Below are 23,843 nucleotides of genomic sequence, written 5' to 3' on the forward strand. Positions count from 1 at the left end.
AATGAGCAAGTGCAGCAGGCAGTGAAGAAGGCTAATGGAATGTTGGCCTTTATTACAAAGGGAATTGAGTACAAGAGCAAGGAAATCCTCTTGCATTTGTACAGAGCCCTGGTGAGACCACACCTGGAGTATTGTGTACAGTTTTGGTCTCCAGGGTTAAGGAAGGACATCCTGGCTGTAGAGGAAGTGCAGCGTAGATTCACGAGGTTAATTCCTGGGATGTCTGGACAGTCTTACGCAGAGAGGTTAGAGAGACTGGGCTTGTACACGCTGGAATTAAGGAGATTGAGAGGGGATCTGATTGAAACATGTAAGATTATTAAGGGATTGGACAAGATAGAGGCAGGAAATATGTTCCAGATGCTGGGAGAGTCCAGTACCAGAGAGCATGGTTTGAGAATAAGGGGTAGGTCATTTAGGACAGAGTTAAGGAAAAACTTCTTCTCCCAGAGAGTTGTGGGGGTCTGGAATGCACTGCCTCGGAAGGTAGTGGAGGCCAATTCTCTGGATGCTTTCAAGAAGGAGCTAGATAGGTATCTTATGGATAGGGGAATCAAGGGATATGGGGACAAGGCAGGAACCGGGTATTGATAGTAATTGATCAGCCATGATCTCAAAATGGCGGTGCAGGCTCGAAGGGCTGAATGGTCTACTTCTGCACCTATTATCTATTGTCTATAAAATAAAGAATCATCAATCTTCCCACAGAAATAAAGATATTTATTTTTTAAACTCCCAAATTGACTGATCTTTGTTTCGTTTAGATCTATAGGGTCAGGGAACCAAGAAAAATTTAGTCATAATTTAATGGATAGCAGGAAAGCAGAAGGAGCCCAACAGCCTGCTCTTGAGGTTATATGTTCAGAGTATAATGACATTAAGCCAAAGGGAAGATATCAGCTGGTATTGTCAGATCGGTAGGACTTCAAGCGGTTCAGAGGGCAGGGGAACTGGGAACCAAAACCAACCGTTCAAATTAAGTAATAGCAACAGAGTAACTGTAGCAGTGTGCTCTGCGACAGAACAGGCACTAGATATCAAGATTATGTAAACCTGTGACAGGAAGCTTCCCTACAAATAGCATGGGGCAGAGAAAAGAATAACTTGTACAGGTTTTGCTCAAATGTACTTTAGGAATATTTACAATATGAACTTTGAAATATTCAAAAAATGTAGTTACCCTCGCAAAGTATCTAGTGAACGAAGCCGCTGGGAGCCTGCACTATGTCCAGGGACCAGGTTATTTTGACCAGTGTTGTCGCCCACACGAATTGGTGATCCCAGCTCCTATGAAACAAAGCATACATATATACTTGATATTAAACCTGCTCTAAATATAATTGCAAAGAGGAAGAGAAATCATGGTACTTCCATAAACAGATGCTATTTTTCCATCAAGAAAAGAACACTTCCCTGCCTGTTCATAACATGAAGAACTACTCGTAACCAAAAAGGTTCATCAGTCAGAATGCAGCAGTAAACCAAGTTCTCACATAGCAGAAGATACCTGCAGCCCTCCAGCAACTGGCAAATTCATACCAATGGTCTCCCAAATGCTCACTCGTACATATAGGCTAAACATTAGTGAAGCTTTCTTAAGCTATGAAGGACCTGTATTGGCTTTGCATGCTAATAAATAATATCCTTCAAATTTTAACTATAAACATTATCTATACAAACACATATGTTCTTCCTACCTTTATGAAATCTGAGATAAAATTGCTCAGTACTTACAGAATTGATTAACCGTTCCATCTCCACTCGACTTGATAGACGAAACAACAAGTTTTTAAAAAGAGTTAGCCTGGTGGAAAAATAAACCGAAATTCAGCATTTCCCCACTTCTTTATTCTGCATTTACATGAACATTTAAGGTACTTTGACATGTACCAAAAGTTTAAGGGATATGAGCCAAATGGATACAAAAGCTTAGATGGGAACCTTGATCAGCTTGGACCAGTTGAGCAGTAGGGCCTATATTGATGCTGTATGACTCTGTGGCTCAAATGATAGAACTTCATCTCCTGCATTACGTAGTTACATTGTCTTGGAGTTTCCATGTGTTATTGTTTTACAACATTGAATCACAGTGGATTTAATTTGGCTTTTTTTGACACGGATCAACAGAAAAATACTCATGTCAAAGTGAAAACAGATCCCTACAAAGTATTAATTACCAATATAAAAAACAAAACAATTCATTGCACAAGTATTCACTCCCTTTAATACAACACAAATTTTTACTGGTGCACCCAACTGATTTTAGAAGTAACATAATTAGTTAAGTAAAGATCTGTTTTGGGAGTGCTGTGTGCAGAAAAAGTGTTTCAATTTATTGTAGTAAAAATACATCTGTATCTGGAAGGCCCAACTGCTGGTGAGTCAGTATCCTGGCAAAAACTACACCATGAAGACAAAAGAACACTCCAAAGATTGTCACAAAAAGGTTATTGAAAAGCACAAGTCGGAAATGGATATAAGAAAACTTCCAAGTTAACAAACATCCCTTGGAGTACAGTTAAGTCAATCATCAAGAAATGGAAAGAATATGGCACAGCTGTAAATTTGCCTGGAGTAGAGCATCCTCAAAAAAATGAGTGACCATGCAAGATGGCGACTAGTGAGGGAGGCCACCAAGAGACCTATGACAACTCTGGATGAATTATAAGCTTCAGTGGCTGAGATGGGAGAGACTGCTCATACATCAACTGTTGCTTCGCCAATCACAGCTTTACAGGAGAGTGGCAAACAGAAAGCCACCATTGAAAAATACTCACATGAAATTTTGGCTAGAGTTTGCCAGAAGGCATGTGGGAGACTCTGAAGTCAGCTGGAAGAAGGTTCTATGGTCTGATGAAAACAAAATTGAGCTTTCTGGCCACCAGACTAAATGCTACATTTGGCATAAGCCAAACACCACACCATCAAAAACACACCATCCCTATCATGAAGCATGGTGGTGGCTGCATCTTGTTGTGGGAATGCCTCACTTGCAGCAAGCCCTGGAAGGCTTTTGAAGGTAGAGGGCAAAATGAATGCAGCAAAATATATGGAAATCCTGGAGGAAAATCTGATGCAGTCTGCAAGAGAACTGTAACTTGAGATCAGATCTATTTTCCAGTAAGATAACGACCCCAAGCATAAGTTCAAAGCTACACAGGAAAGCCTTAAAAACAACAATGTTAAGGTCCTGGTGTGGCTAAGTCAGAGTCTAGACCTCAGTCCAATTGAGAATTTGTGGCTGGACTTGAAAAGGAATGTTCACTCACGATCCCCATGCAATCTGACAGAACTTGAGCAGCTTTGTAAAAAGAAAAAGGGGAAAAATTGCAGTCTCCAGATGTGAAAAAACATGAAAACTTGGAAGTTCCTGTTTTACTGTCTTACAACATTGAATCACAGTGGATTTAATTTGGCTTTTGTAACACTGATCAACAGAAAAAGACTTGTATCAAAGTGAAAACAAATTTCTACAAACTGGGTCTAAATTTATTACAATTATTAAACATAAAGTAATTGATTGCATAATTACTCACACCCTTCAAGTCAGTATTTAGCAGATGCATCTTTGCCAGCAATTACAGCCTTGAGTGTGTGGATAGGTCTCTCTCAGCTTTGCTCATCATCTTTACAAAACTGGTGGCCTCCTTTACTCGTCCCCTTCTTGCACGGTCAGTTTTTGAGGATGGTCTACTCTAGGCAGTTTTACAGCTGTGCCGTATTCTTTCCATTTCTTGATGATTGGCTTATCTGCACTCCAAGGGATATTCAGTGACTTAGAAGTCTGCTTGTATTCATTTCCTCACATGTGCTTTTCAATAACCTTTTCGCCGAGTTTCTTGGAGTATTCTTCTATCTTCATGGTGTAGTTTTTGCCAGGATACTGACTCACCTGCAGTTGGACCTTCCAGATACAGGTGTATACAATCAATTGTAACATCTTGACTGCACATGGTGATCTCCGTTTAACCAAATATGTGACTTCTAAAACCAACTGGCTGCACCAGAGATGATTTAGTGTCATATTAAAGGGGGTGAATACTTATGCAATCAGTTATTTTGTGTTTTATATTTGTAATTAATTTATATCACTTTGTAGAAATCTGCTTTCACTTCGACACAGAAGAGTCTTTTTCTGTTGATCATGAAAACTTCTGGGGGGGGGGGGAATATTTTGAAAGGCACTGTGGATGACACTAATTGTCTAGTCATTTGATTCAGAATGGGCCTGTTCTCTGAAGGCAGAGGGTGGTAGTAGATGGTGATATTCTGCCTGGAGGTCAGTGACCACTTGTTTCGCAGGGATCTGTTGTGGGACCTACTACATGGATTATAGATCATGTCTTATGAAGATAGGTTGAATGAGCTACAGCTTTTCTCTTTGGAGCGAAGGAGGGTGAGACTTGATAGAGATGTACTGTATAAGATGATAAGAGGCATTGATAATGTGGAGAGCTGCCGCTTTTCTCCCCAGGGTGGAAATGGCTGATTTCTATACTTTCCATAGTAGACATACTTTTAATATGATTGGATGAGAGCATAGGGGGAGAATATAGACATTATACATGCGAACATCTAACTCTAATTTTGCCTGAAGTTCACTGGAAGCCAATTAAACTATATTTCAAATGTGACATCCTTTATACATGCCTTGCAGCATTTCATTGTTGCTTAAGAGGAAGACTGTCTCACTCTGTGTACCATCACATCCCCCTCATGAAGGCATTTTAAAAAACATTCAAAAATTGGGAAAAATGTGGTAACAATGGAGTTACTTTGTTCATCATCACGAGGACCTACATCTAGTTACAGAAATTGCAAAATCAGCAGGGTATTCACATATAGTGTAGTCTAAATCTCAAACCCCTTTAACTATACTTCAATACAAACAGCTGATGCTTGGATATTGGTCAAGAGCAGAAATGGTTTATTAAGGCAAGTGGAACTGAAAAACTAAGCTTAATTATTTGGATAAAGATAGTAAAATGAAATTCCAACAGAGGGGATCAAAAAAATAGAAATTTGATTAAATAGTTTGGGAAAAATTATGGTTAGTTGGCAGCTAACAAGGTGCAAGTCTAATCATAGGAGTGGTTAGCACAAGACCATAAGACATAGGATCAGAATTAGGCCATGAAGCCTACTAAGTCTGCTCCATCATTCCATCATGGCTAATTTATTGTCTCTCCCAATCCCTTCACCCACCTTCTCCCCATAGCCTTTGACACCCTTACTAACCAAGGACCTATTCACCTCCGCTTTAAATATGCCATAGCAACATATTATATAGACAGTTATTAAGATGTGGAATGGCTAACCAGGAAACAGTGAAGGAAAAATAATCTATGACAGTTTTTGAAAGCTTACTGATAACAAAAGTTTGACAGAGATCGTAGAAATGGAGATACAAATGCATATTAGAATTTACAATTCTGCTCACCAAAGGAATCTGTTTTACAGGACATACTAAATGGACTCACAGCTTGTGAAGTACAGTCAGGAGACTAATTGTAGGTATCAGCTAGTATCAAAGACATTAGTCTGGCTTGATTTTTCTATACAACATCAAAAATTCATTCATTGAGTAATTCTTAAATTTTCCACTTACCCTTGTATGAACTTTACTAAACACATGAGAAAGACGATGCCAACAAAGACGAGGAAAGCATATAAAATTGCTGTGGGATAAACACAGTAAGTTAATTTTGAATCAGTAAAGTACTGTATAAAAAATTCTGAACGGGGGAGGGGGGAGTGATAAACCAGAAGGAGAGAAATAAAAACAGGTTTTGTACAGTCACTTATAGTTAACTTAAGTATATCGTACCAGCCTCTAGTGTACAGATCTGAAACATACGACATACACTGACCACTTCATTAGGTACACTTACTCATTAATGCAAATATCAGCCAATCATGTGGCAGCAAAATGCATAAAAGCATGTAGACATGGCCAAGAGGTTCAGTTGCTGTTCAGAGCAAACATCAGAATGTAGAAGAAATGTGATCTACATGGCTTTGACTGAATGATTTCAGACAGGGTTGGATTTCACCCAGACAGGGTGATTTAAGTATCTCAGAAACTAATGATCTCTTGGGACTTCCATGCACAACAGTCTAGAGTTTACAGAGAATGGTGTGGAAAAACAAAAAGCATTCTGTGAGCAGCAGCCTTGTTAATGAGAATGATATTAAAAGAATGGCAAGACTGGGTTAAGCTGACAAGAAGGTGACAGTAACTCAAATAACCATAGTGGTGTTTAGAAGAGTATCTCTGAACGCTTAACACATCGATCCTTGAAGTGGATGAGCTACAGCAGGAGTAGACCATGAACATCCACTCAGTGTACAATTTGTTAGGTACAGGACGTAGCTCATAAAGTGGCCACTAAGTACATATTCTGCATATTGCTGTATAAGGAAAGCCTGCTCTAATCTTGTGTTAAATAAAAATACCTTGTTCCTGTTCTTGACAGAATTCGCTCTAAGACAGATTAAAATGCTATCTCTCTTTCTTTGCTTCCTATAAAGAACATACAGCTTCTGACTTTAAGATAAAATGAGGCAACACTTGTACATACGAAGATTGCTGTTGATGGGCACTTTGTCGGTAACGATGTTACAGGTCACTGTCCCACTCGCATTACTCTGATTGGCCTTTCTCACCCATAAGGAATAGTGTCCAAGCTCCCCAAAGCTTTCATGAACCCTGCAAGAGGCATACAGAAGGGCAACTATAAGAAATTAATCTATATTTACCTTCGGTGTTCAACCATTGAAATGGTTTTATTCTGTATTTGCATGTTACATAGAAACATAGAAAACCTACAACACAATACAGACGCTTTGGCCCACAAAGCTGTGCCAAACATGTCCTTACCTGAGAAATTACCTAGGGTTACCCATAGCCCTCTATTTCTCTGAGCTCCATATACTGTCCAGGTGTCTCTTAAAAGACCATATTGTATCTGCCCCCACCACCATCGCCGGCAGCCCATTCCACGCACTCACCACTCTCTGCATAAAAAACATACCCCTGATATCTCCTCTGTACGTACTTCCAAGCACCTTAAAACTGTGCCCTCTCATGCTAGCCATTTTAGTCCTGCGAAAAAGGGCTGATTGAATCTTTACATTGTACATGGCACATTTAATAAACGATGCTCCAGTATTTTCTATTGTATTGTTCTTACTTTGAAATATAAATATTTGCACTTAAATTAGTTAAAATCAGTATGATGATAATATTGAAGGAATAATTATGACCTTACAAAATAGGAACAGAATTAGGCCATTTGGCCCATCATCGTCTCCTCTATTTCTGATTCATTTTCCCTCTCAGCCCCAATCTCCTGCCTTCACCATGTATCCCTTCAAACCCTGACTAATCAAGAATCTATCAACCTCTGCCTTGAATATAAACAGTGATTTGGCCACCACAGCCACCTACAGCAAAGAATTCCACAGATTCACTCTCCAGCTAAAGAAATCATCTGACATTCCAATTTACAGTTCTCAATCCATCTTTTGATTACTTGTCTTCACACTTACTTTTGACTTGCCCCATTATATGTCACATTACCTTTAACCACCACATTACACAATTTTCCGTTTGTTTCTTCCTCCTCTTCCTCTGCATTTTAAAACCCGTTTGACTCCTAACTTGTTTCAGTTCAAATAGGTTATCCGTCTAAAACATTACTAGTTCCCACTCTATGGATGCTATACATAATTTTTAAAAATATAATAAGTGGTGCTGCTTCTCGCTATTCCACTGCTATGAGAAGCAGATCTTTGACCTCAAGTCCATTTTGCTGCCAAAACCTCTTTTCTCTTGATTCCCTTGCAATCCAAATATTTATTACACTATGTGTGAAAACTTACAGCTCCCTAAAAATTCCAAGGATTCACAGTCCCTGGAACTTACTCTGTAGAGTAATCATGATCTGAAGTTCTGCCCATGAAGGGCGGCAGCAGCAGTTTCAATGGCGATATTCAACAGAAATGGATAGACAGCTGAAGGAGAATATAATTTCCAGAAAGAGCTAGGAACAGGATTGATAACATTGCACTTAAACATAGAAGATTTGGTTTTGAAAGGAGAAAAACTGCATCTACTCTACAGTTCTAAGAAATATTCTTTCAGTTCTAGGCAAGTGGCCCCTTAATCTGAAACAATATCATGACCACCAACATTATACTGTTCCTTCCAACCCCACCCAAGTTTGAAGAAAACAGGCCCTCAGTCACTAAACTGTCAAACTAAAAATCTGATTTATCACATCAGAATCAGGTTTATTATCACCGGCATGTGGTATGAAATTTGCTAACTCAGCAGCAATCCAAAGCAATGCATAATATAGAAGAGAGAAAAAATAAAAATAATAAATACGTAAATCAATTACAACATATGTATATTGAATAGATTAAAAACGTGCAAAAAACAGAAATATTGTATATTAAAAAAAAGTGAGGTAGTGTCCAAGGATACAATGTCCATTTAGGAATTGGATGGCAGAGGGGAAGAAGCTGTTCCTGAATCACTGAGTGTGTGCCTTCAGGTTTCTGAACCTCCTATCTGATGGTAACAGTGAGAAAAGGGCATGCCCTGGCTGGAGGTCCTCAATAACGGACACTGCCTTTCTGAGACAGCGCCCCTTTAAAATGTTCTGAGTACTTTGTAAGCTAATACCCAAGATGGAGCTGACTAGATTTACAACACTCTGCAACTTCTTTTGCACCCCCCACACCATTCAATAAATTCCAGGTTAATCTTTTACAGCACTATGCAGTTGTACTGACCAGTAACACTATTGCCTTATAATCTAAAAGTCTTTCAGATTCTTGCATGCTCTGTTCCTAACTGCCAGAGTTACAAACTCAGGGCCAGAGCAGGCATCAAGATTTCCCTCAAGACAGAGATAAAACAGACCTGACCTCACCAATATTATCCTTACACCAATGCCCTGCAAGCCTGCTTTCTCAGTCTTTGCATTACTTCCTCCACACTCACAACTGCATGGTCAGATTCTACTCAAACTCCATTTACAAATTTGCAGATAACATCACTGTAATGGGCCAGATCTCAATGATGAAACAAAGAACAGGAAGGAAATAGGGAAGGTTTGTGGCATGGTATCAAGACAACAACCTCACCCTCAATGTCAGCTAAATGGAATTGCTGGTCATTGACTTCAGGATATAGGGTGCAGAATATACCCATCTGTGTCAAAGCTGAGGTGCAGGAGGTTGATAGTTCAGGTTTCTAGGTGTAAATGTCACCAACAAATTGCCCAGATCCAATCACATGAAAGCACACCAGCGCTTTTATTTGCAAGGAAGGCTAATGAAATTCAGCACTTCCTTAATGACAGTCACCTAATTTTACTAATGCACCACAGAAAGCATCCTATCAGATGCAGCACAGATTGGTATCGCAAGGGCTCTGCCTAAAAACACAAAAATATCAGACAAAATGCTGGAGGAACTCAGCAGGCTAGGCAGCATCTATGGAAAAAGTACAGTTGACCTTTTGGGCCGAAACACTTCAGCAGGACTGGAGAAAAAAAGATGAGGAATAAGGAAAGGTGGGGGTGGGTGGGAAGGGAGAGAGAAACACCAGGCAATAGGTGAAACTTGGAGGGGGAAGAATGAAACAAAGAGCTAGGAAGTTGATTAGTCGAAGAGACAGAATGCTGTGAAAGAAAAAAGGGTGGGGAGTAGGCAATGGGCAAGCAAGGAGATAACATGAGAGAGGGACAAAGAGATGGGAAATGATGAAGGGGAGGTGGAGGCATTACTGGAAGTTTGAGAAATCGATTAAAAAAGGATAAGTGCCAGGAGGGAGATCTGTGGGGAGTCAAATGGACAAGGGAGTCATGTAGGGAGCAATCCCTGCGGAAAGCGAAAGTGGGGGGGGGGGGGGTGGAGGGAAAGATGTGTTTGATGGTGGGATCCAGTTAGAGATGGCAGAAGTTTTGGAGAATTATGTGCTGGATGTGAAACTGGTGGGGTAATACGAACCCTATAGTTCGAGAGGATGAGGTAAGAGTAGACGTGCATGAAATGGAAGAGATGCGGTTCATGAGTGTTGATGGTGGAGCAGGAGGAAGAAGAAGATTGAAAAACAAGTACATCTCCTTTGTTCTAGAATGAAAAGCTTCATCCTTAGAGCAGATGCGGCTGAGACAGAGGAATTGGGAGAAGGGGATGGTGTTTTACCCATACAAGCAGAACAAGTGTTTTACCTGCCCCTACACCACCTCCCTCACTACCATTCAGGGCCCCAAACAGTCCTTCCAGATGAGGTGACACTTCACCTGAGAGTCTGTTGGGGTCATATACTGTGCTTGGTGCTCCCGATGTGACCTCCAGTTTATCAGTGAGACCTGACGTACATTGGAAGACTGCTTCGCCAAGCATCTATGTTCTGTCTGCCAGAACAAGCAGCATCTCCCAGTGGCTACCCATTTTAATTCCACTTCCCATTCCAATATGTCCATCCATGGCCTCCTCAACTGTTAGGATAAGGCCACACTTAGGTTGGAGGAACAACACCTTATATTCCATTTGGGTAGCCTCCAACTTGATGGCATGAACATCAATTTCTCAAACTTCCAGTAATGCCCCCACCCCTTCACCATTTCCCATCCCCTTGTCCCTCTGTCATGTTATCTCCTTGCCTCCCTCTGGTGCTCTTCCCCACCCCTTTTTCTTCCGTGACCTTCTATCTCTTTCACCAATCAACTTCCTAGCTTCATTCCTCCCCTCCAAGTTTTACCTATCGCCTGGCTCTTCACTTCTCTCCCCCCCCCCCCCAAATCTATTCCTCAGTATTTTTTCCCCTCCAGTCCTGCCAAAAGGTTTCAGCCTGAAATGTTGACTGTACTTTTTTTTCCATAGAAGCTGTCTGGCCTGCTGAGTTCCTCCAATATTTTGTGTGTTGCTCAGATTTCCAACATCTGCAGACTTTCTCTTATTTGTGACTTACTATCAGAGTGCTGTGAACTAAGCCAAAAGAGCAAGTCTCGTCACATTGAGTTTCGCTTGAACCAATAAAGTTCGGTTTAAATAGAATCAGCCACTGCAGCACAAGGTTAGAGTTGTACTGAGGCACTGCGGCAAAAACAGGTAGAGGTTTAGATGAGTCTCTGGCAAATTTTGCTTTCTTATTATTATTGCACAGGTAGGGTGGTGAGAATGGAAGCCAGGGCATGATGCTGGAAGTCAGGGAGATCTCTACTGTCCCTGATGACAACACCTGCGAGTAGTGTATCCAGCCGCTGCTCCTTGCAGATCAGATTAGGAAAATGGAGCTGGACCTGGATGACTTGCAGATCATTTGGGAGAATGAGGAGTTGATAGACAGAAGCTATAGGGAGACAATCACTCATAAGTTGCAGGAGGCAGGTAGCTGGGTGACTGTCAGGTGAGGAAAAGGGAACAGCAGGCAGCACAGAACACAAATGAGAAAATATTGTATGCAGATGCTGGATATCCAAGCAACACACAAAATGCTAGAGGAACTCAGCAGGCCAGGCAGTATCTAGGAAAAGAGTACAGTCGACATTTCAGGCCGAAACCCTTAGGGGCAGGACTGAGCACTGAGTACCCAAGTACATTGCTTTATATACTGTTGCTGAGGACAGGAGCAGAAGAGGGGGAGCACCCTACCAGGGAAAGCCACAGTGATCAGGCACTGAGTCTGGGTCTGTAGCTCAGAAGAAAAGGGGCAGAAGAGGAGAGCAGTGGTAATAGTGGATTCAATAATCAGGGGAAAAGACAGGAGATCGTGGATGTGAAAGAGATGGTATGTTGCCTCCCAGGTGTCAGGAGATCTCAGATCAAGTTCACAGTATTCATAAGGGGGAGGAAGAGTAGCCAGAAGTCATGCTACACACTGATACAATTGCCATTGCTCAGAAAAGGGATGAGATCCTAAAGAGCAAATACAGGAAGGAAGTTAAAAAGCAGGACCTCAAAGGTAGTAATTTCAGAAATGCTGCCAATGTTCTCTCTAAGGTGCGCATGCACACATTTTTTGCTACTAGTGTACAAAGGAATTGTACAAAGAATTTGCGTCATGGTAGACTTTAGGACCTGGGAGCTCACCACTGCCCACAGCTGCTGCTGACTGAAGTTGGGGTAATTCAGTGTAAATATAAATTTGCGGAGTGTGAAATAAACATGATTTAGAATTATTGATCCATTAATTTTAATACATTAGTGGCATCAATCAACAGAACAGAAGGTCTGCGAATTCAGCAGCAACGAGTGGCGATTCCTGAGCTCCCTGGCTTCCCCAGCTGCTGAAGTCCATCCTCACAACACAAATTATTTGTGCAGTTCCTTTGTGCACTCATAGCAAAAGATGTTCACGTGGCAAACTCCTTAGAGGGAACATTGATTGCTGCCTGTGCCACACGCCAATGAGGGCAAGAATAGGATAACAGAGCAGATGAATGTGAGACTAAAGAATTGGTGTAGGGGGCAGGGTTTCATGTGGATTGTTGGGATTTCTTCTGGAGAAAGTATTTCATACAAAAAGGGACAAGTTACACCTGGATTTGAGAAGAACAGATGTCCTTATTAACCGATTTGCTAGAGCTGCTAGGGAGGGTTTAAACTAGGTTGGAAACCAAAGTGATAGGTAAGAGGATGGAGCAGGTAATGTATATGTATAGAGGCTATAAGGAAGGATAGGGGGTGGATAGGACATAACTGTAGTCAGTTGGATGGTTGAAATGTGTTTACTTTAATGTGAGAAGTATCAGGAACAAAGGTGATGAACTTAAAAGCATGGAACAGTATTTGGAGCTACGATGTTGTGACCATTACAGAGCCTTGGCCATCACAAAGGCAGGAATAGCAACTGCAAGTTCCAGGGTTTACATGTTTCAAAAGGGACAGGGAGGGAGGTAAAAAGAATGGGGATATGCCATTGCTAATCAGGAATAGTCTGCTCCACTGAGTCAGACTGGTGGAGGTCAGAAACAGGAAGAGAACAATCAATCCACTGGAAGTATTTTTGAGCCCCTCCCCCATTTACAATAGGAAAGCTGAGGAGCAGATCAATAGACACATTTTGGAAAGTTGCAAAAATAACAGGACTGTCACCATAGGTGACTTCAACTTTCCTAATATTGACTGGTACCTCCTTAGTGCAAGAGGCTTTGATGGAGCAGAAATTGTTAGGTGTGGCCAAGTAAGATTCCTACCACAATATATGGGCAAGTCTATAGAGGAGAGGCTATACTGGATCTAGTACTATGTAATGAACCTGGTCAGCTGACAAATCTCTTTGTGGGTGAGCATTTCAGAGACAGTAACCCTAACTCCCTGACCTCTACCATAGCCTTGTACAAGGATAAGAGCAGATGGCATGGGAAACTAGTTAATGGGGAAGGAGGAAATTATGAGACACGGACGTGGGGGCATAAAGTGCTCCCAAGCCCTGAGAAAGGGTCTCAGCCCAAAATGTCCCCTGTTCATTTCCATGAATGTTGCCTGACCTGCTGAGTTTGTCCAGCATTTTGTGTGTGTGTGTTGAATTAGAAACAGATTGTTTCAGGGAAATGTACAATGGAAATGTGAAGATTGTTTCAGGAGCACTGGCATAGAGTTTTGGATAGGTTTGTCTCACTGAGGTAGGAAAAGGTTAGTAGGGTGAAGTAGGATAAATATATGTAGCTAGGGTGCCCAAGACTCTGGCATAGTAATGTTGTAATTTTATGTACTGTACTGTACAGCTGCAAAAAATAAATGTCATGATATATGTGAGTGATGATAAACCTGATCTTGATATGGGTCTCTATTGTGGACTGAGAGTGGAAAGGGAGCAGAGAGAGGGGAATCATGGTTGGGGAAAAGGGAAAGAAAGATGGGAGGGAGTGGAAAGCATCAGAGAGACATTCTCCGATGATCAATAAACCAGTTGCTAGGAATCAAATGACCTTGTCTGTTGTCTCAGTGCTAGGTATATCTGCACCCATGCCAACCCACCACCCATGACACTCCTTTGCCATCTGTTCCACACCCCTCCCACAGTGCTCCACCCTTGCCATTCCCAACATCCCTTTGCTCCCACCAGATTGACAAACTCTCTGCTCCACAGCAACAAGTACAGTACCATTGCAAAAGTCTTAGACACCCTAGCTGCATAGTGCCTGAGACTTTTGCTAGTACTGTAGGTTACCACATGACATTGACAGCATGCAGAGCAAGGCTAAGAGTAGCAGCTGGAGTTCAATCTGTAAAAGTACGAAGTAATACGCTTTGACAGCACAGTACATTTAATGGCAGGATTCTTTGCAGTGTGGAAGGGCAAAAGGATCTTGAGGTCAAAGTTTGGGAGGGGAGGTTAAGTTTAAAAACTGCAAGGTAATGTTGCAGCTCCACAAAACTCTGGTTAGACCACACTGGAAGTACTGTTTTACAGTTTTAATCACTTCAAAGGAAGGATGTGAAGCTTTAGAGAGTGCACAGGAGATTGTTCCTTTATCATCCTGTACACCTCTGTAAAGTTTCCTTTATTCTCCTTTGTTCCAGAGGAAAAAGCCCTAGCTTGCTCAACCTTTCCTCGTAAGACATGTTCTTTAATCCACGTAGCTCAAGGACAGCTTCTATTCTGCAGTTATAAGACTCTTGAATGGACTTAAACAAGAAAGATAACTCTGGAATTCTCAGTTTACCTTAATATGTCTCTTGCACTTTGCAAAACACTTTCTCGGTAACACTACATTTTGTAGTGAAAGTTTGGTACTTCAATGTACTCGTACATAGAACAATATATTTGAATGGCATGCAAATTAAAGCTTCTCAGTATACTTCAATACTGTGACAATAATAACAAACAAATTAATAGCCATTCTTAATTATACTCTGCAAACTTCAATATGCTACTTATGTACCAATAACATTCAGAATATCACCTTAAAGTGGATAAAACGCTACACCGTGTCAGGCTTTCTGGCTCTACTCGAGGAAATTAATTCAGCAACACTCAAGCATGGACTAATAAGTGGAAAATAACATTCACACCAAGTCAGCGCCATCTCCAATAAGCACCGTTCACCCTTGATGTTCATTTGGAATACTATTACCAAATTCCTTCAAGAAATACCTTGGAAGTCACCAGTGACCAGAAACTCAAATGGTGCAACAATATTAACATTGTGACTACAAGACTAATCAGCAATTAGGTCTTCTAGTGAGTGGCTCGCCACCAAAACCTCAAGCTGTAAGGTAGAAGCAAGAAGGTGACAGAATATTCTCAAACTGAACAAACAAATGTCACACCTACAACTCTTAAGAAGCTTGACACATTCAAGTTAAAGCAGTCTGTTGCACTGCCACTACCCAAAACATGTTTATCCTCCACCACAAGTGTACAGCATCTGTTATGTGTACTATCTATAAAAGACATTGCAGTTATTTACCGACAGTGCTCTGATAGCATCTTCCAAACCTGCCATTGCTGCTACCAAGACCTAGGGCTGCAATTGCATACGAACACCATCACCTACAGTACATGCAACCTGACTTGGAAATATCTCATTGGAGCATCATCGTTACTGACGTTGCACTCAAGGAGCTGATTGTGGATTTCAGGAAGGGGAAGTTGGGAAAACACACACCAGTCCTCATGAAGGAGTCAGCAGTAGAAAGGGTGAGCAGCTTCAAGTTCCTCGGCGTCAACATCTCAGAGGATCTACCCAACATGCTAATGCAATCACAAAGAAGGCTGTACTTCATTAGAAATTTGAGATTCAATATGTTGCCAGAGACTCTAGCAAATTTATAAAGTAGCGTGGAGAGCATTCTGACTGGTTTCATCACTGCCTGATATGGAGGCTCCAATGCACAGAATAAAAAAAGCTTAATAACAGGCACGAGCCTCCCCATTGTCAACATCATCTTCAAAAGGTAGTACCTCAAGAAGGCAGAATTCATCATTAAGGACCCTCACCATCCAGGACATGCTCTCTTCTGATTTCTACCATCCGGCAAGAGATGCAGGAGCCAGAAGATGCACACTCAGTGTTTTAGGAACAGCTTCTCTCACCATACCACTCCCCTCCCCCCACTGCCATAATCACACTTCAGAATGGCCTGTGAACCCACAAAAGCTACCTTATTATTTTGCTCTCTTTTTGAACTACTTTTTTTTATATTTCTCATTGTAAATTATATTAATTTTTAATGTATTGCACTGAACCCAATGCCACAAAACAACAAATTTCACAACACATGTCAGAGATAATAACCCTGATTCTGATTATCACTGGGTCTAAACTTAGGAATCACCCCTCTCCTACTCTTCTGCCAATAGCACTGTGAGTGTATCTTTATCAGAAAGACTTCAGTGCTTTCTCAAAGTACTGAAGTCCATTCATTGTCCATTGGGAATTGGGAATGGACAATAAGTGACAGCCATACCAACACTACCCACAGCCAAGAAAGAATTTAAAAAAACTAACCTGCACACCTCATCTGTGACGTTCAACTGCAACAAAACTGCATGTTTAGTGTCAATGGCAAATGTTGAATTCCCAGGGGGTTTTTGTTGAAGTCCCAAATGCTTTTTTGGAGGCACACTACCAAGTTTCTGGAACTTGCACTGAGAAACAGGATAAGAAAATCAGAAGGAAAATGTTAGCTATTGATTCATACTTGGCTTCACAATTTAATTTAATGTATTCTAAACCTTATGACTGAAGCTGTAACCAAGACTAAAATCAATCAAATTAGCAACAAGAAAATTAAAACATACTTAAACACACCACAAACCATTTACATATGTATTTCCACACTATTTAAATTGGGTCAATTCAACAACAATTTACAGGCGACTCTACATTACATGCTCTGAGGTGGGAGTGGAGAAGAGAAGGGGTCACATTCTAGGAAAAACATCCATTCAATCTCTATTTTCTGTAACGCAAAGCCACATCTGTGCACGTATCAAGAAAAGTGAGTTGCAATAATATTGATGTTTTTATTCCATTATCTCAATTTTTGGGTGAATTTCTGTTATCTGAAATGTTGTAAAGCAGAATTTACCTGTTACATTGCACGTTTAGAAATCGTAAAGCACCATACAAGTGCTTGATGCTGTCATTCATGGGGGTATTAGGACAGATGACAAGAAGGTTGGAAATGAGGTTGGTTTAAAGGAGTATCTTAAGAGAAGGAAAAGTTAGATGGGCAGAGAATTGCAGAGGTTTAAAGTGAAAACTCACATGGGACTTTGTATTGACAAAGTGATGGGAAAGTGACTGAACTCAGAAATAAACAAGAAACAATTAGAGAAGCAAAAGTTGGATGTTTATAGAACCTGCAGGAATCAGTGACACAATTCTTATTGGTAAATGCCAGCAAGATTGGCACTACAGTAATTAAAAGCAGCACACAGATGGGAATCCAGCAGCAGAGCTTGATATTACTGGGATTTCCTAAAATTTTACACTGGGGAAAAGTAGGTTTTCAAATCCTGCACCAGTACAACCTATGCAACAACTATTGCAACACTGATTTCTTTGAGCACTGAAGGGATGCAGAGGAGAAAGAAAATGGAAAACATTAAGTCCTTCTTTTAGAACTATTTGTATTTGTGTTTTATTTTCCCAAGCTGCTTCATTTGTTCTTTTAAAATTCAATTGTTTAAAAATGTCTCAAGTGTTTAGTTAAATTTTATACACTCAATGGCCACTTTATTAACCACCTCCTGTACATAATAAAGTGGCAATTAAGCACATGCTCGTGGTATTCTGCTGTTGTAGCCCATCCATTTCAAGGTTCGACATATACTGCCTTCAAAATGCTCTTCTGCACACAACTGTTGTAACATGTGGTTATTTGAGTTACTGTCGCTTTCCTATCAGCTCGAACCAGTCTACCCATTCTCCTCTGACCTGTCTCATTAACAAAGTGTTTTTGCCACTCAATGGATCTTTTTTGGGTTTTTTTTGCACCATTTTCTGTAAACTCCAAAAACTTGCCTGTGAAAATCTCGGATGATCAGCAGTTTTTGAGGTACTCAAAGCAGGCCATCTGGCACCAACAACCATCCACAGTCAAAGTCACATTTCTTTCCCATTCTGATGTTCAGTCTGAACATCAACTGACCGTGCTTTTATGCATTGACTTGCTACCATATGATTGGCTGATTTGACCATAACATATAGGAGCAGAATTAGGCCACTCGACCCATCGAGTCTGTTCCACCATTTCATCACAGCTGATCCATTTTTCCTCTCAATCCCAATCATTGCATTTCAATTCCTCACCACAGACTCCACCTGCAAATAAATGTCTAGGTAATCTTGAACAAGGACTCCCAAGTACCTTTGTGCCTCAGAGTTTTGTATTTTCTTTCCATTTAGAAAATAGTTGACTTTCATTTCTTCTACCAAAATGCAGGACCATATACTTCCCAACACTGTATTCCATCTACCATTTCCTCACCCATTCTCCTAATCTGTCTAAGTCCTTCTGTAGTCTCTCTACTTCCTCAAAACTACCTGCCCCTCCACTTATCTTCATAGCGTCTGCAAACTTCGCAACAAAGCCATCAATTCCATCATACAAATCATTGACATATAATGTAAAAAGAAATCGATCCCAACACAGACCCCTGTGGAATACCACTAGTCACCGGCAACCAACTAGAAAAGGCTCCCTTTATTCCCACTCTTTGCCAGCTGGCTAATCAGATAGTGCTTTATCTATGCTAGAGTCTTTCCTGTAATACCATGGGCTTGTAGCTTGTTAAGCAGCCTCATGGGTAGTACTTTGCCAAAGTCCTTCTGAAAATCCAAGTACACAACATCAACCAATTCTCCTTTTTCTATCTTGCTTGTTAGTTCTTCCAAGAGTTCCAACAGATTTGTTGGGCAAGATTTTTCCTTGAGATAACTATGCTGACTATGGCCTACTTTATCATGTACCTCCAAGTACCCTGAAATGTCATCCTGAATAATCAACTTCAACATCTTCCCAACCACTGAGGTCAGACTAACTGCCTATAATTTCCTTTCTTCTGCCTCTCTCTTCTTGAAGAGTGGAGTGAAATTTGCAATTTTCCAGTCTTCCAGAACCATTTCAGAATCCAGTGATCCTTGAAAGATCATTACTAATGCATCCACATTTTCTTCAGCCATCTCTTTCAGAACCCTGGGTTGTACACTATCTGATCCACTTATCTACCTTCAGACCTTTCAGTTTCCCAAGAACCTTCTCTCTAGGAATAGCAGCTTCACACATTCATGACACCTGACACCTAGAACTTCCACCATACTACTAGTGTCTTCCACGGTGAAGACTGATGCAAATTACTCATTCAGTTTTTCCGTTATTTCTTTGTCCCCATTACTACCTCTCTAGCACCATTTTCCAACAGTCCAACTTCCACTCTCACCTCTCTTTTACACTTTATGGATCTGAAGAAAACCTTGGTATCTTCTTTAATATTATTGGCCAGCTTACTTTCATATTCCATCTTTACCTTCTTAATGACTTTTTCAGTTGCCTTCTGTTGGTTTTTAAAAACTCCCCAATCCCCTATCTTCACACTAATTTTTGTTCTATTATATGTCCTCTCTTTGGCTTTTATAATGGTTTTGACTTCTCTTGTTAGCCAAGCTTGTGTCATCTTACCTTTAGAATACTCCTTGGTTTGTATACATACTGTGCCTTCTGAATTGCTTCTAGAAATTTCAGTCATTGCTGCTCTGCCATCATCCCTGCCAGTGTTCTTTTCCAATCAACTCTGTCCAACTCCTCTCTGCCTCTGTAATTCCCTTTACTGTACTACTGATACATCTGACTTTAGCTTCTCATTCTGAAATTTCAGGGTGAATTTAATCATATCATGATCACTTTCCCCTAAGGGTTCTTACACCCTAAGCTCTCTCATCAACTCTGGTTCACTGCACAACACCCAATTCAGAATAGCTCTTCCCCCAGTGGGCTCAAACACGAGCTGCTCTAAAAACCCATCTCATATGCATTCTAGAAACTACCCCTCTTGGAATCCAGCACCAACCTGATTTTCCTAATCTACCTGTGTATTGAAATCCCTCATGACTTAGTAACACTGCCCTTTCGGCATGCATTTTCTAGCTCCCATTGTACTTTGTAGACCACATCTTTATTACTGTTTGGGGGTCTGCATACAATTCCCATAGGGAGTTTTTAAACCCTTGCTGTTCCTTAGCTCTATCCACAATGATTCAAAACCTTCCAATCCTATGTCACCTCTTTCTAAGGATTTGATTTCATTTTTTCCACCAGAGCAACAGGCTGCCTTCCTACCTGTCCTTTTGATACAATACGTATCCTTAGACATTAAGCAAAGATTAGACAGTTGTATTAACCAGCAGGTGCTGATGTTTAGTCTAAATAACAACTGAACCACTTGACCATGTCTGCATGCTTTTATGCACTGAGTTGCTGCCACGATAGTCTGTGTAGATTTTTTTAAATTAAAAAGCAAGTGTACATGTGTACCTAATAAATTGGACACTAGTAGTGTTTGAATGTTCTGAACGTCAGTAACATTGAAAAAATCTCGAAACTTCCAGTTCAGCTTTGGGACCAGGCCTCCTTCAGATTCCTCACCAACATTCAGATAACATAAAGGTATCAGCAAAGTACATTTGTTTCTCCTTCCCATCTTGCCTAGTTAACACTGGGTGTGGAGCCACCACCTGTGATGGACATATGCCAGCGAAGTCTGCCCCTTAAAAGTTAATCAGAGGCAGATAACTTCAAAAATGATGACATCTCCAATTTAAAATTAATGGGAGTCACACAGGGAATGCTCTTCAGATAACAATAATTTTCTTTATATTATTTTCGAAGTTCTTTCAGATCAAAACATATGTATTTAGAAAGTAACCAAATTACAAAACAGAAATAGATTTTGTTATGGCACAAATGGTAGCTACAGTATGATACTGACCCCTTTTTTTAGCATTCTATTGAGTTTCTTCCCTTTAACCCATAGAACTACAAACTATTTTCCTAAAGTCCTTTTCCAATTCTGTTTTGTAACTACCAACTATTTCCACTACCTTTACATGCAGAGTAGAATATTTATACTCAAATATAAAAAATTATTTTCACATCCTGCTTGTTCCTTTAGGTTTTCACTTTGTTTATGCTATCTGATACTTGAATCAGCTACAAATGGAAACCTTTTTTTCACTTACCACTGAAGTTATCAAGTGGTTCAATGGTTCAGTGTATTTTCAGTTACTTTCAGAAATGTTAAGATCAGATTACATATAGATGGAGGATAGAATGCTGTGAAACACATTCAACTGTTGCTAAAATTTTAGCAAGTTGCCAAATTTGAACGCATCTAGTGACACTTTCCAACTTAATCTGAAAAAAGTGTACCTATGATGTAACCCTTGCCTTAGTGATTGTACAAATGTACTTTGCTTGAAGCCTTATAAAACAATACAATTTGAACACACCCAAAAGCAGAAACTGCACTCATAGATGTATTCAAAAGTAGAACAAAAAAAAGCAATGTTTTCTGGGTACCAATCCCTGAAATTTGGCCAGATCTGCAATGCCTTCTAAAGTATTCAGCCCCCAACCCTTTGCTCAGATAACTAAGTATTACAACCAGGGATTTTAATCAATTTAACAGAGAATTTTTATTTGTGAATCACATGTCCTTTTTTCACAGCAGAGCCAAAAACCAGAGAATATTGTAAAGCATGAAAAAATAAACATCCAAAAGCTGAAATGTCAGCGTTTGAAAGCATTTGCTCACTACTTAGTTGAGCCACTTCTCGCTGCTATTACAGCCAGTAGTCTTTTCAGATTAGTCTCTATTACCTTTGTACAACATGCTGGAGCAAGATTTGCCCACTTCTCCTTGCAAAATTGCTCAAGCTATACCAAGTTGGTTGGGGAGCACAGTGGACAGCAATCTTGAGGACTTGCCAAAAATGTTCAATTTGATTAAGGTCAGGACTTCAACTGGGCCACTCAAGGACATCAATTTTCTTCATTTGAAGTCACTCCATGGTTGCCCTGACAGTGTGCTTTGGGTCGTCCTGCTGAAAGATGAACTTCCTCCCCAATTTAAGCTTTCTGGCAGAGGCTAACAGGTTTTTAATGTAGTCTCTCTCTTTGTACTTAGCAGCATTCATCTTACCATCAATCCTGACCAGATTGTTTTAGTCCTTGATGCTGAACAGCATCCCCATTGCATGATATGACCCCCACCATACTTTACCTGGATGGTGTTACCTGGCAAATGTGTATTACATTTACACACAAGTACCACTTAGTGTGGAGGCCAAAATGTTCCATTTTAGTCTCATCTGACCACAAAACCTGCTTGCACATCGTTACAGTATTTTCTAAGTGACACTTTTCAAAGTGCATTTTTTAAAGCCAGGGCTTCTTCCTTGCCAATATTCCATAAATAACATCTTTGTGCAAGGCCCTAGAGATTGTGGAACCACGAACCTCATCTCTAGTGATAGCCACTGGCTGCTGCAGCTCACATAGAGTGACTGTTGGTGTCACAATAGCCGAATTTCTTACAAGTGCCATTCTTCTCCAGCAACTAAGTTTAGAGGGGCAGCTTGACTTAGGCAGTGTGGAAGTAGTTCCATATATTTTTCCACGATGGACTGCACTGAGCTCCAAGGTAAGTTCAGCATCTTTGAGATGGTCTTGTACCCTTCCCCAGATCTATGCTTCTCTATTATTCCTCCAATTTGCTCTTTTGTCTCCATTTTGGTTTGAAAGCTGAAAATCTACCATACTGTCGGCTCTTAAAAAGCAAAGGAGTATTTATTCTTATGAATTAATTGAAAATAGTTATCCTCCAATTTTCTACATCAACAAACTAGGTGAATTGGTCAGGTAACACGTATACTGCATCTGAGGAAAGTCAGCAGAGCAATTACAAAAAGGATGAATACTTTATCAGCCTCAACTTTAGTTTTTAATTTTCAGTAAACAATTGGAATTTTTCTTTTGATTTGACAAGATGCACAATATTTTGTAGATTAGCTCAAAAATTCTACTTCAATACATTTTAAATTGAGAAAATGAGAAAATAAAATGTGAAAATAATTGTAGGGACCAAAAAGCCATTGTATATGTGAACTTCATTTTGCTCCAGCAAGAACATTCTCATCTGTACACCAGTGAACCCAGATGCAACAACTGCTGGGATACAACTTAACTTACTGTAACACTCACCTGGTAACAGTGATCTGACAGCCAGGAAACAACCAGCACCTCAGACAATTCATTATAAACACTTAAAAGTGCCTGGTCCATCTCAAGTTTATAATGCTTTCTGTCAGGAGACTCTGTAATGACACAAATAAACTCAAAAACTGATATGATTATGCAAAAATCCCTGAATTAGCTGCTTCCAAGTTTTTCAGATACAAGAATGGTTCCGATATTATGAAACAACAAAATAAAGAATGCTAATTTGCCCATTTTAATAATTTCAGTGCATTTCCAATGGCTTATTGATAGCCTGATCAGAAGCTACTGCCAATGTACTATGCTTGTGATGTTACTCAAGAAACACTACCTCAAATGCTGTCAGTGTTGCAGTGCAATTTCCTCCAAATATGCACACAAAGATACACATGTAGTTTTATCCCAGCTATTACAATTTTTTTAATTGGTCTAGCCAAATTTTATCTAAATAGCATAATTAATTGCAGGTTGCCCTAGTCCACTAGACAAATGGAATGTGTCAACTAAATACAGAGACAGCATTTTACTCACATAAGCACATTTTAACAGAAATTTACTCAAATACGATAAGTACACTTCCTACGTTTCTGAGC

General features: G+C 40.2%; 1 protein-coding gene across 3 annotated transcripts in view; it reads right to left on the bottom strand.

Annotated features, from left to right (window-relative positions):
- hgsnat (heparan-alpha-glucosaminide N-acetyltransferase) overlaps nucleotides 1-23,843 on the bottom strand; it is a 56,430-nt gene that overhangs the window by 30,771 nt on the left and 1,816 nt on the right. For 2 of the 3 annotated variants that reach the window (XM_073042571.1, XM_073042572.1), the window contains exons 2-7: nucleotides 23,236-23,348; nucleotides 16,479-16,618; nucleotides 6,582-6,709; nucleotides 5,609-5,678; nucleotides 1,735-1,804; nucleotides 1,181-1,287 (exon numbers count right to left, since the gene is read on the bottom strand). In XM_073042571.1, the coding sequence (XP_072898672.1) occupies nucleotides 1,181-1,287; nucleotides 1,735-1,804; nucleotides 5,609-5,678; nucleotides 6,582-6,709; nucleotides 16,479-16,618; nucleotides 23,236-23,348 (628 nt within the window). Of the gene's footprint in view, nucleotides 1-1,180; nucleotides 1,288-1,734; nucleotides 1,805-5,608; nucleotides 5,679-6,581; nucleotides 6,710-16,478; nucleotides 16,619-23,235; nucleotides 23,349-23,843 lie in introns of those variants that run through there. The other variant, XM_073042573.1, reaches the window with a different exon arrangement.

The sequence above is a fragment of the Hemitrygon akajei genome, chromosome 4 (assembly GCF_048418815.1).
Source record: "Hemitrygon akajei chromosome 4, sHemAka1.3, whole genome shotgun sequence".
Classification (NCBI taxonomy): Eukaryota; Metazoa; Chordata; class Chondrichthyes; order Myliobatiformes; family Dasyatidae; genus Hemitrygon; species Hemitrygon akajei.